This window comes from Embiotoca jacksoni, unplaced genomic scaffold (genome assembly GCF_022577435.1).
Source record: "Embiotoca jacksoni isolate LCO1_2020_lvr unplaced genomic scaffold, fEmbJac1.0.p SCAF_13, whole genome shotgun sequence".
Taxonomy (NCBI): Eukaryota; Metazoa; Chordata; class Actinopteri; family Embiotocidae; genus Embiotoca; species Embiotoca jacksoni.
Genome location: NW_027185263.1, coordinates 4,870,260 through 4,883,220, shown reverse-complemented (window position 1 = coordinate 4,883,220; position 12,961 = coordinate 4,870,260). Strand labels below are relative to the sequence as shown.

Genomic DNA, 12,961 nt, shown 5'->3' with positions numbered 1-12,961 from the left:
GTGTATGTTTGGAAGGACATATTTGGTGTTTGGAAACGCTGGGACCTTAACCATAATTTCATTTGATGTAATGTGGGTATAAGCAATGCAAGACTCTATAATGGGTTGGGTTTAGGAGGTTAAAATGACCAAATTCAGTAACTTTTTATAGCTATACTGCGAAGGTCCAAGAAGGTACTCGATGTAGATCAATGTATGCTTTTCATCAGCCCTCCTTAGTTTTCCATTTAAACTGACAAGATAACGATTGGATTCAGGGTCAAATAACAAGAAGCTGGACCAGGCCTGCTGCTGGAATGTGACCTTTCCGCAATAAATTGGTTAAATAATAACAGTGCGAGCTTCCCTGCTGCCGGACAGGAGGCCGGAAAGGCGTGTCTGAGAGATAGGCATGCACCTTTTACCTCCAGTACACAGAGCCGAAATGAAATGCTGGTGAAGTGGAGGGAAGATGGAGGAAGAGGGGTTCAAGCAGAAGCAAACGAACATTTTAACAATGGACCTGAACGTTTAGGATTGTTAGGTGGAAAAAGACTGGAGAACTGAGTGAGGAATCCACACGGGCTCCTCTCCGCCTAGAATGCTTTTTTACAGCCAACATTTTCTGCTTTATGCATTTCTGGAAATTAAATTAAACGGAAAGCGCAGTGCAGCTCAGTTTCTCTCCATCAGATAAAGGACATGAAACGCCAGAAGTTGTGAAATCCTTTTTGAATATTCCTCCTGCATATTATGGAGAAAAAAAAAGACAAGGGAACGTTACGTTAGTCACACAAATTCCAGCATAGAATACAATACCTACTGTATGTCACCCAATCCAGTTCTTTTTAACTAATTGCCATGTGATTAAACATTGTTTTCAGTTTCCTAAACATCAAGTGCGCTGTAACTTTTTCCCAGGAAAAGGTCTACACAGGAAGTCATGTGTTAATAAACAGCAACGGTCACTATGACTGACCAGACAAACAAATATAGCTGCCAACAGTGCAAAATCCAAAATTTCTGAACAGGAAAAAAAAAAAAAGGTAATAGTTTTGGCTGCTACCACCAAGAAACCCATAAAAATTAAAAGGGAAATAATAGAGAAGCTTCAGAATGTTTAAAACCTTGAAAAAGTTCTCCCAGAAATAATGAGCTGTAGAGAAGCAACCACATGGTGTTTTCTGGTTGGCGCATAAACCCGTGGTTATTATTTATTGGGCCAATGGGGATGCCATGCTACTATGTAGAAGATGAGGTTGTGTGTGATTGATGGAAGGAGATGTGAAACATGGGATATTCAGTTCATTGGAAACACTCCTTAGTTGTGGGCTACAGAAATAACCGAGGATTATTTAATTGCAACCATTGATCCAGGATTTAAAATAATTGGGAGTGACTCGAAGAACCCATGCTGACTCACGAGAAAATAATATTTTAGAGGACAGCAGTTCTCAGCCCTCATTAAAGGACTACGCCATAAAATACTCCAAACAGTCACAAGAAACGGGAGACCTGTAATTTTGTGCTGCTGCCGATGGACAAATATATGAGTCTACACGTCTGCTGTGAACCAAAATTACAGTACACTGGGAGCATCTGAGCCTGAGGTCTTGTGTAACACAAGAATGTTTCTTTGTAATGTGTCCACATTTATGACTTTCATAACCCGCATTTTTTTTTTAAATTTCTTATTATGGAGCATTTTAAAGGTCGCTCAGCTTTGGGGAAGTTCAAGTTATGTGCCTCGGGGAAACTCGTGAAAGCTGAATAAGACATGAAGAGGCATCGTGAAAAATCACTTCCAGGCATTTGTGTAGAATTCTTTTCAAATGTTTTTGATCCAGAAGTCGCAATGAACTGCTTTGTTTCGCTTTCTTCGACAACAGATACTGGTTTCGTATATTTAAAAAATATATCTTTTCTCACGTTTCAAAATATTTTTTTAAACTATCTTTCAGTGGATTTTAGAAAATTTGTCTGAACCGTCATAAAGTTTGGTGCAGATATTTGTGTCTCCATCAGGATGAATTGATGAAAACTAGCGTATCAAAAATGATTATATATCGTATTAAAACGTATCCAATACTTGTGTTTATGACCAAATTCATGCAAGAATAATGACTTTAGCCTTCGCTGCGATGTAAGCACGCTAAAGCACCAAACAAAGGTATACTGCCTTGAGTCTTGGGGCTTAGGAAAATTTTAGGCCACATAACGCCTCCAAAGCTTTCCCAAGTCTCTGGAGAAAGAACCAACAATGCCACTCTTCAAAACAGTATTCCCTCTCTTCAGGCGTTTTTCTTGATGGTGGTGGTGAGCGCCGCTTAAGACAAACCGATGATGAAATGGTGACCGTAAAGGCTGTAGTAACTGTTACATATCATTTTTCTACACGTCAAACCTTTCAGTGATTCAGTGACAATATCCGATAATTTATTGACACGTTTTCATCCATTTACCACCCATCTGTATAGCATCAAGAAAATTAAACCAGAAATGGAGCATACAATTACACTACCTATAAGTGTGTGTACTTGTGTGTAATTATGGTTTCTTCTTCAAATAGCAATTAAGTGAGAGGACAGACTAAAGGCTGAATGAAGCAGATACGTTGTGGGAAACATTAACGACGAAAGATGGCGAGACGAGGAAACAAAAAAGTGCTCTGAGGTCAACGCTTAAACACAGATTTCCATTTTCCGTCAGACCTCCCTACTGATGCCGGCCTTTCAACACTCCGCTGTGAGGTGAAACACCCTTGCTAGTTTCTGTTACTTCCTGGCAACGGCGTTCGAATGGAGCCGTGCCGTCTCAGTTGGGAGGAAGAGAAATGGCTGACACGTTATTGAAGTGTGTCACGTCTGCTTCGCTCGCTCTGTATATCTTCAGACCTAAACAGTGTCAGTGAACACATGAACCAGCTGTGGTGGTAAGCTTCTCCTCGCTCCTTCGTTCCCTTCTTTTCAACCTCCTCGTCCCTCAGCTCCCTCCAACCCTGACCTCCACGTACCGCGCTGTTGCCTCCAAACCTAAATCCCACCCCACTAATCCACTTTTCTTTTTATATCTTCTCTTCATCTTTTTCTCTTCACCTCCTTGCAGTTTTCCTTCCTTCTGCCAGAGCTTATTGGCGAAAGCCATGTGGCTGCAGTGGCCCGAGAGACCGATGACGGCGGTTGGGACGTGTTTCCACCGCTGTCCAGGCTGTTCGGAAAGAGTCCTGCTGTGGCGGCAAGTTAAATGTGCTGAAATGTGAGCCGTGATGCCTGCGCTGTGTGTGTTACTCTGACAGTGGGTCTTGTTCTCCTGTCCTAAAAAAAAAAAAAAAAAAAAATCTTCACATGAAATATGGATGCTCTGCTTTCAATTCTACTTAACGCAGGGAAGGAAATGTTTTGATTGGGTCCAGGCTGGGATGAGGAGCACAGTGCTGATGCTTTAGAGCTCTAAAGGTCAGATTTATGTAAACACGCATACAGTTTCAGTTTTGTAATATCTGGGGTTTGGCTTCTACTTCGGGAAATTAATTCGTCCTTCTAAAAAAAAAAATAGAAATCGACATTTACAAGACCGCTGCGTTCAGATGCAATGTCCTAGTTATTCAGGATGATCCACAGACCTCGCTATAAAAAGGTGTTCATTGGATCTACTTTTTACTGAAGAAATAGAGAATCATAAATACAATTCTCCATTTTACTGCGATGGCCGCAAAAGATGTCAGTGGATCGACATTTATGTAGAAAATCTCAAGGTTCTAACTTGGCGGCTTTTTCAGAGCTTTCAGTCACATCTGGGTCTTCTTCAGTGACTTTACTAACGGCGTTTTATACTTGTATACGGTTAGACATGCAGTAGTGAAGGACAAGGCTATGTTCAGGGCTTTGGGTGATGAGTGCATATCCGAGCCCTGCAGAGAGGAAAATATAAATCTGATCACGATCTGGAGAGTCAAACCAAAACAAGAAAGCGGGAATCGGAGAAAAGACAGAGTTCGATCCCTCTCGTGGAGGATCCCCCACCCCCACCACCACCACCAACCCCCGTTCTCTCGCTGTGGCTCACCGACCTGTGACTCACAACTGAGGAATTATCCACGAGGCTTCGTGGGACCAAAGGAGCACAGGACTCCAGCTGGGACAAAAACAAAAAAGGAACCTCCAAAGGAACCAACTTGCCCACGCCCCTCCACTACCAGCACCTCCTCCTCCTCCCTTCACCTCATCATTCCCCCCACGCTCTCCCGAGGTCTCTTTTTTTGTGGTTGTGAATGCAACATAGAGAGAGAGAGAGAGAGAGAGAGAGAGAGAGAGAGGCTTTGTTGCGGAAGCGTTGGGGGTGGAAATTGGTCTCGTCATCACCCAGCTGCAACATTTTTTTTTTTCATGCGACCCCCTTGGATCTACTGATGGACTCCATAACTGCTCTTTAAAAGGTGATTGCCTCCTCTTACTCCCTAAGGAGAAAACATGGAAGCACTCACATTACAAAATGACATATGGGAGGCTGATGTACGATAGGGCTGAAAACCACCCTTTTGGGTTTGAGAGAGTGGCAGTGAGGCTACACTCTAAGTGAACCGTGAAATGATCAGCGATCGGCCGCTACTTAATTTGAGGGTGCTTGGTTTTCAGCCGTCTGTCTCACGCTCCTCCTTCGAACATGGCGATCCTGTGCAGCCAAAGTAAACTCATCCACCGCTCTGAAAACCAGATCTCCCCAATCAGGAAATTAAACCTGGCAGGGGGAGGTCAGGCAAGGGAAAATATGACCAAAGGAAAGAAGAGGAAAATCTTCATGATGATCTGAGACGTTCTTTATTTTCTCTTCTGCCTTCTGTGGTTCCTTTTTCTTTTTCACTTTTATCTCTTTTCTGTCATAAACCCATGTCCAAATTTTGTGGGACATTTTGCATTTTACGCTTCCCTACTATGAATTTTCTTTCTGGTCACCAAAATGAAAATGCTGTTTATAGAGTCTTTTTCTGTCCCTTTCATTTGTCTGTATTCAAACCTTGCTCAACATTGGTGTGTACAGCTCAGAACAGAAGGGGTGCTGGAGGGTACAAATCAAAGATGACGCTTTAAGAATTCGTTTGGGACTATTCACCTCTGTCCTTTTTATCATTGTGACTCGGTATTAAGAGACTTGGTGCACTGACCTGCCGTGACAATCAGTCCTCTCAGAGTACTTTCACATTAGTTCGAATTGGTAGAAGTGAAAATGAAATAAAGCCACTCAGTCTGAAACTTGATTTTGAAAGAAAACGTTCTTTGACCTTACAGATCATGGCGATCTCATTCATGCATCAGCAAATTTGAAAGGGAATTTCCAGACACGTCTTACTACTCGGGAGATTTTTGATTGTATCAGACAAAGAAGTGGAAAGGTAAAGGAAAGCGAAACAGGGTTTCAACAGATTTTTGAACGTGTACCCGCTGCTGGTCTGATGCAGGATTGTTATCCGTTCCATACGTTTCTGGGAAAATCCCTCACAAACTGATTCAATACTGCAAGTGAAACAAAAAATAACAACATCGTCCATTGTCCCAAATCAGACTGTTTGCAGCACATTGTCTCCGTCTGTTGTGACTGTTTATGTTACATTTAGACAAACTTCAAATCGGCTTCCGGATTATCTCTTTTACTCAATATTTGAAATATGAAGCTTGATCAACGTCCAGCTGTGGAGAAGTTGTTTCCAGTGGAATATTTTTTTTTGTTAAATTCAACAAAAAAAAACAAAAAAAAAGTGCCTTCCCTCTTCAGACATACCGACAGTAAAATGACAACAACAGTGTAATGCTTAAATCCCAAACTGTCCCTCACAGTTTCCAGTCACGCCTCTGCATTCAAAACTCCAGTTATTATGGCTGAGCGATAAATTCCATGGTTCTCTTTTGCATGTCCAAAATGTCAACTGAAAAAGGCCACTTCACACTAATCTTTCACTCCTTTCAAAGGGCTGTTTGTGCGGTAACTGTCGCAACCAAACAATCTGAAAACATGAAGGCTTTCTGTCCATGGATTGTGGAGGAAACTCGAGGAAGGAGAGGTTGCATCCTACGCAGTAGCTGCTGCTCCTCTGCCAGACACTCGGCGCCTCATAAGAGCTTCCTTGATAGCAACACCTCCGTGGTTCATATCTGAAGCATTGCCTCAGCTGTGCCAGCTGCTGCCCCGATGACCTCATCGCTTTAGACGTCAACTCCCCGCCCTGTGGGGTCAACGAATGCACGCATGCATGCACACACACACACACACACACACACACACACACACACAAGTCCTTTAGTTCCTCTGTGTGATGTCCTGGTGTTACCATTTTGGAAGTGGGATGCTTTCCTACTTAACAGCCAATGCTATGGCAACAAAATCCAGATGAACCAAATAATTCCCCTTCAACCCTTTATGACATGAAAACTGCCAGTGCTTCAACATGTAAAGTGAAATACCGTTGCAAAGGAGCTGTTGGCAATGCAAATGGGAATCAACCACAATATTTTATCGGCCTGAGAAATAAGTTGGCCAACGTCGGTTTCACTAACACCTTTTATTTTATGCCTTTTTAAAGGGAGAAAGACATTACGTGGCCCCCTGCCTGTGTGTACGCAGTCGGCCCATTCAGCAGTGCTGTAAATATTATATTTTATCATCACTGTAAGTCATGTACTTTTTCTTCAGTTGCTGGTAATCTTAGTGGGTGGGGGTGGGGGGCTCAGATACCAGTAATTCAGTTATCACTACTTTTGAAGAATCCATGGCTCCAGAAGGCCGAGTGCTCTTCCAGCGATAGTTAATTCAGTGGAGTTATGATGTGACGGTGACTTTATCTCTGTATCAGTGGAAGGAGTACAGAAAGTAGCTTAATCCCCATTCCAAATGTGAAACCTGCCAAATGTAGAAATCCACATAAGCCCACTCTCACTCATACAAAGGTACCAAGACAGTATATGATTTGTAAACTGCAGCGTTGTGAGTGTTTTGGCACATAGACGGGACCTGCACAGCTCATATTAGACAACAGTTATGGGATATTATGTGAAGCTGGAATCCTCATCTCTCCCAGTTCACAGTAACTCTAAAAGGAATAAAGCAGACGGTGTCTACTTTCATTTTTTTTTTGGGGGGGGGGGGGTTCTTTTCAGACATTCACACTCAGAAATGATTATGCTCTATACCCTCTGTGGAAAAACCTGTCAGCCAAGAAAAAGCCATACTTCTCAGCACAAAAATGATGACTTGCTTCAGTGCACGGGTGTTAAATGGCACAAGATTTATCTGACTCTCTCTTTCTCTCATGGGTGTCGTCTTTCAGATCAGGATCGGGAGACAGAGTGTGGTCGCCAACTCCCAGTGAAGACGGCAAGACAAGTCCTTACATGGAGCCTGACTCACAGGTAACCATTGTTTACTCAACCCACCAGCCCCAGGTGTATCTTTTAGATTTGAATTTACGTCGAGTATGTTGCTGTTAGAACTCATCTGCCTCACTTTCTCATGCTGCCAACACACAGTTTCACGGTTTAGCATTCGATCAGGCATTGGTTGAGTAACTCGACAACAGTCCATGAATAAGAGAAGCAGCTAGATAGAAGTTAAAATGTTCAAAATTAATCTTTGCTGTGTAATTTTTGTTCAGGTTTTTTTTCCTCCTTTCTTTGCCCCCCAGTGCTACCTTATAGCCTAGTAGTTTTCTGGTTTTATGCCCCATAAAGTCTTGACATATCCACCAATCAAATGCCACCATCCCAACACACCACTGACAAATACATGTCAGATGTAGCTATTCAGATTAAATGCTGTAGAAAAGCAACTCTACCAGTCACCTTAAAACCAGAAGTTGGCTGATGGTGAGTAAGCTTCACATTTTTCTGGGTCTTTTCTAACCCACCACATGAGCCACAAAAGGAACTAAATCATAACTAGGGTCATAACTTTTAAAGTAGAGTTTCCTGGGTGTGAGACCCAAGTCTTCTCAGTCTGTTTATATGATAAACAGAATCTATGGAAACAGGCACAACACTGGATCTGTAAACAGCATGTACACCATCATTCTCCTGATTATAAATGAGATAATTCATCTCGCTGTTCACTGGAATGGTTTTGGAAATAGTATCTTGATTGTTCTCCAAGCGTACCAGCTGCCAGAAGGATATTTGAGGCATGATGAACTCGAGCAGATGATCTTTTTCCAAGTTTTCCAGTGCTGGCAGGCTCGCAGGTTTCTGAGCATGGAGAGAGAGAATAGGAGGTGTGTGCGCGCACATATGCTGTGAGTGTGGAGACTGTGTGACCGAAACAGACGGACAATGAGCATATTGTGTCTTGGACATGCGAGAGATGTCCATTTGTCAAGTATTGTGTCGGGGTGGTCGAGGAGTCGGGACGGATCTGCGTGTCTCTCAGCGTGTCCATGTCTAAAAGGGTGGAATGGGCACACAAAGACCTGAAGTGAAATCTATCTGTCCACTCATCACTAAGAGTCTGACATCTCACATGAACGTACTGTTCTGAGTGGCAGTGAAGGAAGCGCTTAGCATACAGTGTGTAATTCGTCAGTGGTTCTTACCAGATGATTTCTCGACTGGGATGTTGGCAGCCTCCCAGGGGACTCCCACGGGACTTTTACTCTGAAATGACCAATCGATAAATTGATGTGGTCTGTTGCTACAAACATTTTTGGGGTATTTAGTGGTTTAGGGGGTATTTAGAAACACATTCATTATTTCTTCATGATGCTGCGATACAAAGAAAATAACTCACTGAAACGGAGCATACTGTAACTAGCTTCAAATATAGTTGGGTGATGTTTTGAACTCGGTGTGACGAAGTACAAAGAGAAGGCTTGATGGATAGACCAAACACCTGTGAGAATTGTGTGCAAGTCAGTGAGAAAGATTTTTATTTCTGCAAGTAACTTACTTGCATAATGTATCGTATTTGTGTAACGTACGTTACGTAACATTACTTGCATAAAACGACTTATTTTATCTCAAACCATGATATTTTCTCAACCCCAGCTGAGTAATATTTGTGCCTAGACTTCACCAAATGTGGACCGTATCATATTCAACCAAAACCATTAGCGTTTCCTTCACCTGACGTGGTTTTTGCTTAAGGCATCCTACTTTTCACACCTAGACGAGGCAGAATGTGACACTAACACGGCATCCTGTGGTGGACTGACAGGTGTCATTGACGCGTTGGTGTGATACCGGGTTGGTGTGATACCGGGTAGGTGTGATACCGGGTGGCAGTAAACAGGATGATACACTTTGAGGGGTTTTACAATAAACAAATTAGCCAAAGAAGAAGAAATTCCATTTTATGCTATAAAATATGTGTCTATGTGTCCACCTCATCCATTATTTTGCATATCAGGGTCCCTTGACCTATATTACTACTCAATGTACACGGGCATAACAGTCATGGACAGATCAACTTTCATGCTTCTTCACTGCAGGCCAAGATTTACAGTCAATTACATTAAAAATGGCATCACGCAGTACTGTAGGCAGGTAAAACCCCTAAAAATACAATAGTGTGTAAGCTGCCTAAAAAAAAATGCATTTCCAAGGGAAAAACACTCGATCAAAACCCCAAAGTGCAATAGCTCATGGATGGAAATGTTTGGAGCCAATAAAGATTGAAGGTAAATAAGAGTGTGAAGTGAGGTATAGCAGTTGTGTTAAGAGTCTGTAAGCAAGCAAGCTTTCCATGTCCGGCAAACAATCTCAGCATCAACTCGGGTCTTGCTTTGATTAACGCAAGGAAATGCCAAACCTGGGTGAGAGGAACCATCAGCTACGACAGTTTATACAAATACAGACGTGCATGACAGGAGGGCTTTGCATGTGGGTAATACGAGAGTAGCAAGTCCGTCTCTCCTCTCCTGCGTTCTCCCCTCCGCCTCCCGCTGTATCGCTGTAACATCTTATCCAGTCCTTCCGTTCTCTCTCGCTGAAGTCTAAAAAGGCTCTCTGGCGTCTCGTTTAATGAAGTGAACCAGGACAGCTGGTAACTGCCAAGTCAGGGCCACTTTAGCGTCACGCTCAGGTGGATTCTTTTTAGCATGGGAAAAAAAGGGAAACATCCGCTCTCTGGGGTCACATAAAAGACCAACGCTCCCTCTTTCTTCGCTGTGTTCCGATCCAGCTTGAACACGTAACAGTACTGATTGTTCCTGAGACGCTCTGGAAACAATAGATGTGCTGTGACCTCCCTCATTTCGACAGAACCAAACGCTGTGATGTGACACATTTGGCCCACGTTAACTCCAACGAAGAGACAGTTTGGTTCCGCCTGAGCAAAAATGAACTGAATCAAACACGGCCTGTCTGTCGTTCAAAACGTGCCTTCCGTCACGCGACTTCACCCCTAACATTAAGATTCACGCTGAAGCTGTATGCTTTGACTAGCAGAGGGAGAACTGAAACCAAAGAGGCCCACCTGGACACTGATGTTTAAACAAAATGACTCCTCTGGAAAATGACCACACACTTCTCCAGCCTAGGAATACAGCAGCTTTGAATCTACTGATGGAGTCCTTCAGTACGTTCTGTATTTAACATTTTCCTTTTGTATTCATGGACCCCTTCACCAACTGGCGACTTTGGAAATTCCAGTCTCACTTGTGGGAATTTGCTACCGAGCAGGAAAGTGACACATGAGGTGTTTCCTTTCACCTCGGGAACACAGGAGATTCTCATAAAAGCTGATGAGGAAATGTATTTTTGGAAATACAAGAAGTAAACATTTGACTGGACACTGTTGACATGACTGTTTTTACGGAGACCTCCGGACGTGTTTATGTGACTGGTTTGGGGAATTCAGTGGGATTGTACGGTGTGTTTCCAAGGAACTGTGCTCATATCTTGGCAAGACTGTCCACAGACTACCGGATGTCATACACAACTTCCTGAAATATAAATAATTGTGATAAAGAGGGACAGTTGGGATGAGGTCATGTTAAGGTGTCAGAAGGAAAACAACATAAAAAGTATGTGTAGAAACTTGTGTACAAAGTTCTGGGAAGAGAAATGAGTTGTGATCAGATGTTCTGCACAGCTGCCAAATTTCATGCAAAACGATGAGGTGCACTTGAGGGAAAGGATTTTGAAGCAATACCAACATCTTTGAAAGTCCACTGTAATATATGTACAGCTGACCAAATCACTAGCTTTACAATATTTAAGAAATGAGTTACAAAAGTTCAACCTCATTGAAATAGGATGCCTTTTGTGGCATTTTTGTTCAATCAAAGTCACATTTTATTCTCATCAGAAGCCCATCTTGCACTTAACATTGATTGCTGTCCAAAATTTGTATTACCTTGTCAGCATGAGAGCACTTTTCTTTGAGAATTATCTCTTTGCAAATCAGATTCCATCATTCTGTTTTTCCAGGGCATCTACATCTGGCCCGTTTTAATCCAAACAGGATTGGGACCACTTGTGTATCAAACCATAGTTCCATATTTATGGAAATGTATTTGACATGAGTACATGCGGTGACAGTCAGGAATGCAGTGGCATGTAAAAATCCAAATCGCCTTTTACCAATGAGAAAGGCAGTTTTAAAGAAAACATGCTTCTCTGTCTTTTAAATGGTAATCTGATCTGACATCTGCGTTTTAGCATTTGGTTTCATGCACCAGTTAAAGTAGCACCATCAGTCACTGACATTTCAGGTTTTCAAAATTCCTTTTCTGAAATTACACAGTGGCAGCTTCAAGTAGGTGGGAATGGCCTCGACACTCAATGTTAAAGTCTGAGAGTATTTTTTTGGCAAGCAGTATCAGAATGCCATTGATGGCAGCTAGCCTATTATTACAGTGATGACCATTGTGGCCGAGCACTATACAGCTCCGTGGAAAGAATGAGGCTTCACAATGCGGAAGCTGAGAGGTCTGGATCACACGTCACTCGAGAGGCCTCCTGTCTCGGCCCGGGAGCTGGCAGCTGAAACTCAATTCTCCAGGCTAACATTAACAGGAACTGACAGATAGAGCCCTTGCATGACTTACTGACCGTATTTCCTTCTGTGCCTGGACTTGGATTTTACTTTTAAAGCAAAAGTGTGTGCGTGATACAAGTTTGTTTTATGAATGGAACGAGGCAGTTGCTTTCCAACGACTATCATTAAGAACCAGCTGGCTTTTAACGGCACGAGATAGAGTTCAAAAGTTGTAAAAGGTGCATATTTGTGCATTTACGGGAATAGTCGCAGAATGTGTTTTAACAGTATGGGGTCAGTAAATGGTTTCAAGTATTCTCAGGGGTTGCCGAAGCTTGTTTACTGGGTCCATTTCTACTTTATCCCCTGTCAGGAATTCTCAAACCAGTGAAGCATTGCTGGTGTAAGGTCTTTTTAGCAGCTCCGCACTCATCCACAAAGCAGGCCTTTCAGATTACAGACCTGTGACCCCACATATTTGGTTGTTTGTGTTCACTAATCAGCCAGTAATCCCCTGAAATGTCCAAATCTGTCTCTGGGTTTTCCTAATGAATCCTTCCCTGCTCCGCTCGCCTATCAGCAAGCTGAGGAGTGCGTGGAGTCGCTAAGATTCAGAGAGACCGCACCTGTCCAGGCTCATTCAGACTTTAAAGATTTCGAGTAACCGTCTTTCAAGGATTAAAGGTTTCTGTTTTCTTTTCGGTCCATTTTCTGGCTGATTTTCTGGGTCCTAATGATAGCCGGCTCGGTGACACTGATCCTTAACCCCTGAAGCAACCCACACCTCTCTTTAGACTGGCTTGTGGTTTTTATAGTTTTGGTAATTTATTTTTCATAAAGCTAAACTGAGAATTGATTTGATTGAGAAGTTGTTTTATAAAAGGAACAACAGAAAGCACAGGACCTTACATTACATTACATTTAGCTGACGCTTTTATCCAAAGCGACTTACAATAAAGTGCATTTCAACCATGAGGGTACAAAACCCAGAACTACAAGAATCAAGAAAATACAATTTCTTCAA

At 42.6% G+C, this 12,961-nt stretch overlaps 1 protein-coding gene across 1 annotated transcript in view; it reads left to right on the top strand.

The window, feature by feature from the left end:
* The window catches only part of pdlim4 (PDZ and LIM domain 4), a 41,796-nt gene that overhangs the window by 12,456 nt on the left and 16,379 nt on the right, over positions 1-12,961 (top strand). The window contains exon 3 of the mRNA XM_069145981.1: positions 7,298-7,379. Within this exon, the coding sequence (XP_069002082.1) occupies positions 7,298-7,379 (82 nt within the window). The remainder of the gene's footprint in view (positions 1-7,297; positions 7,380-12,961) is intronic.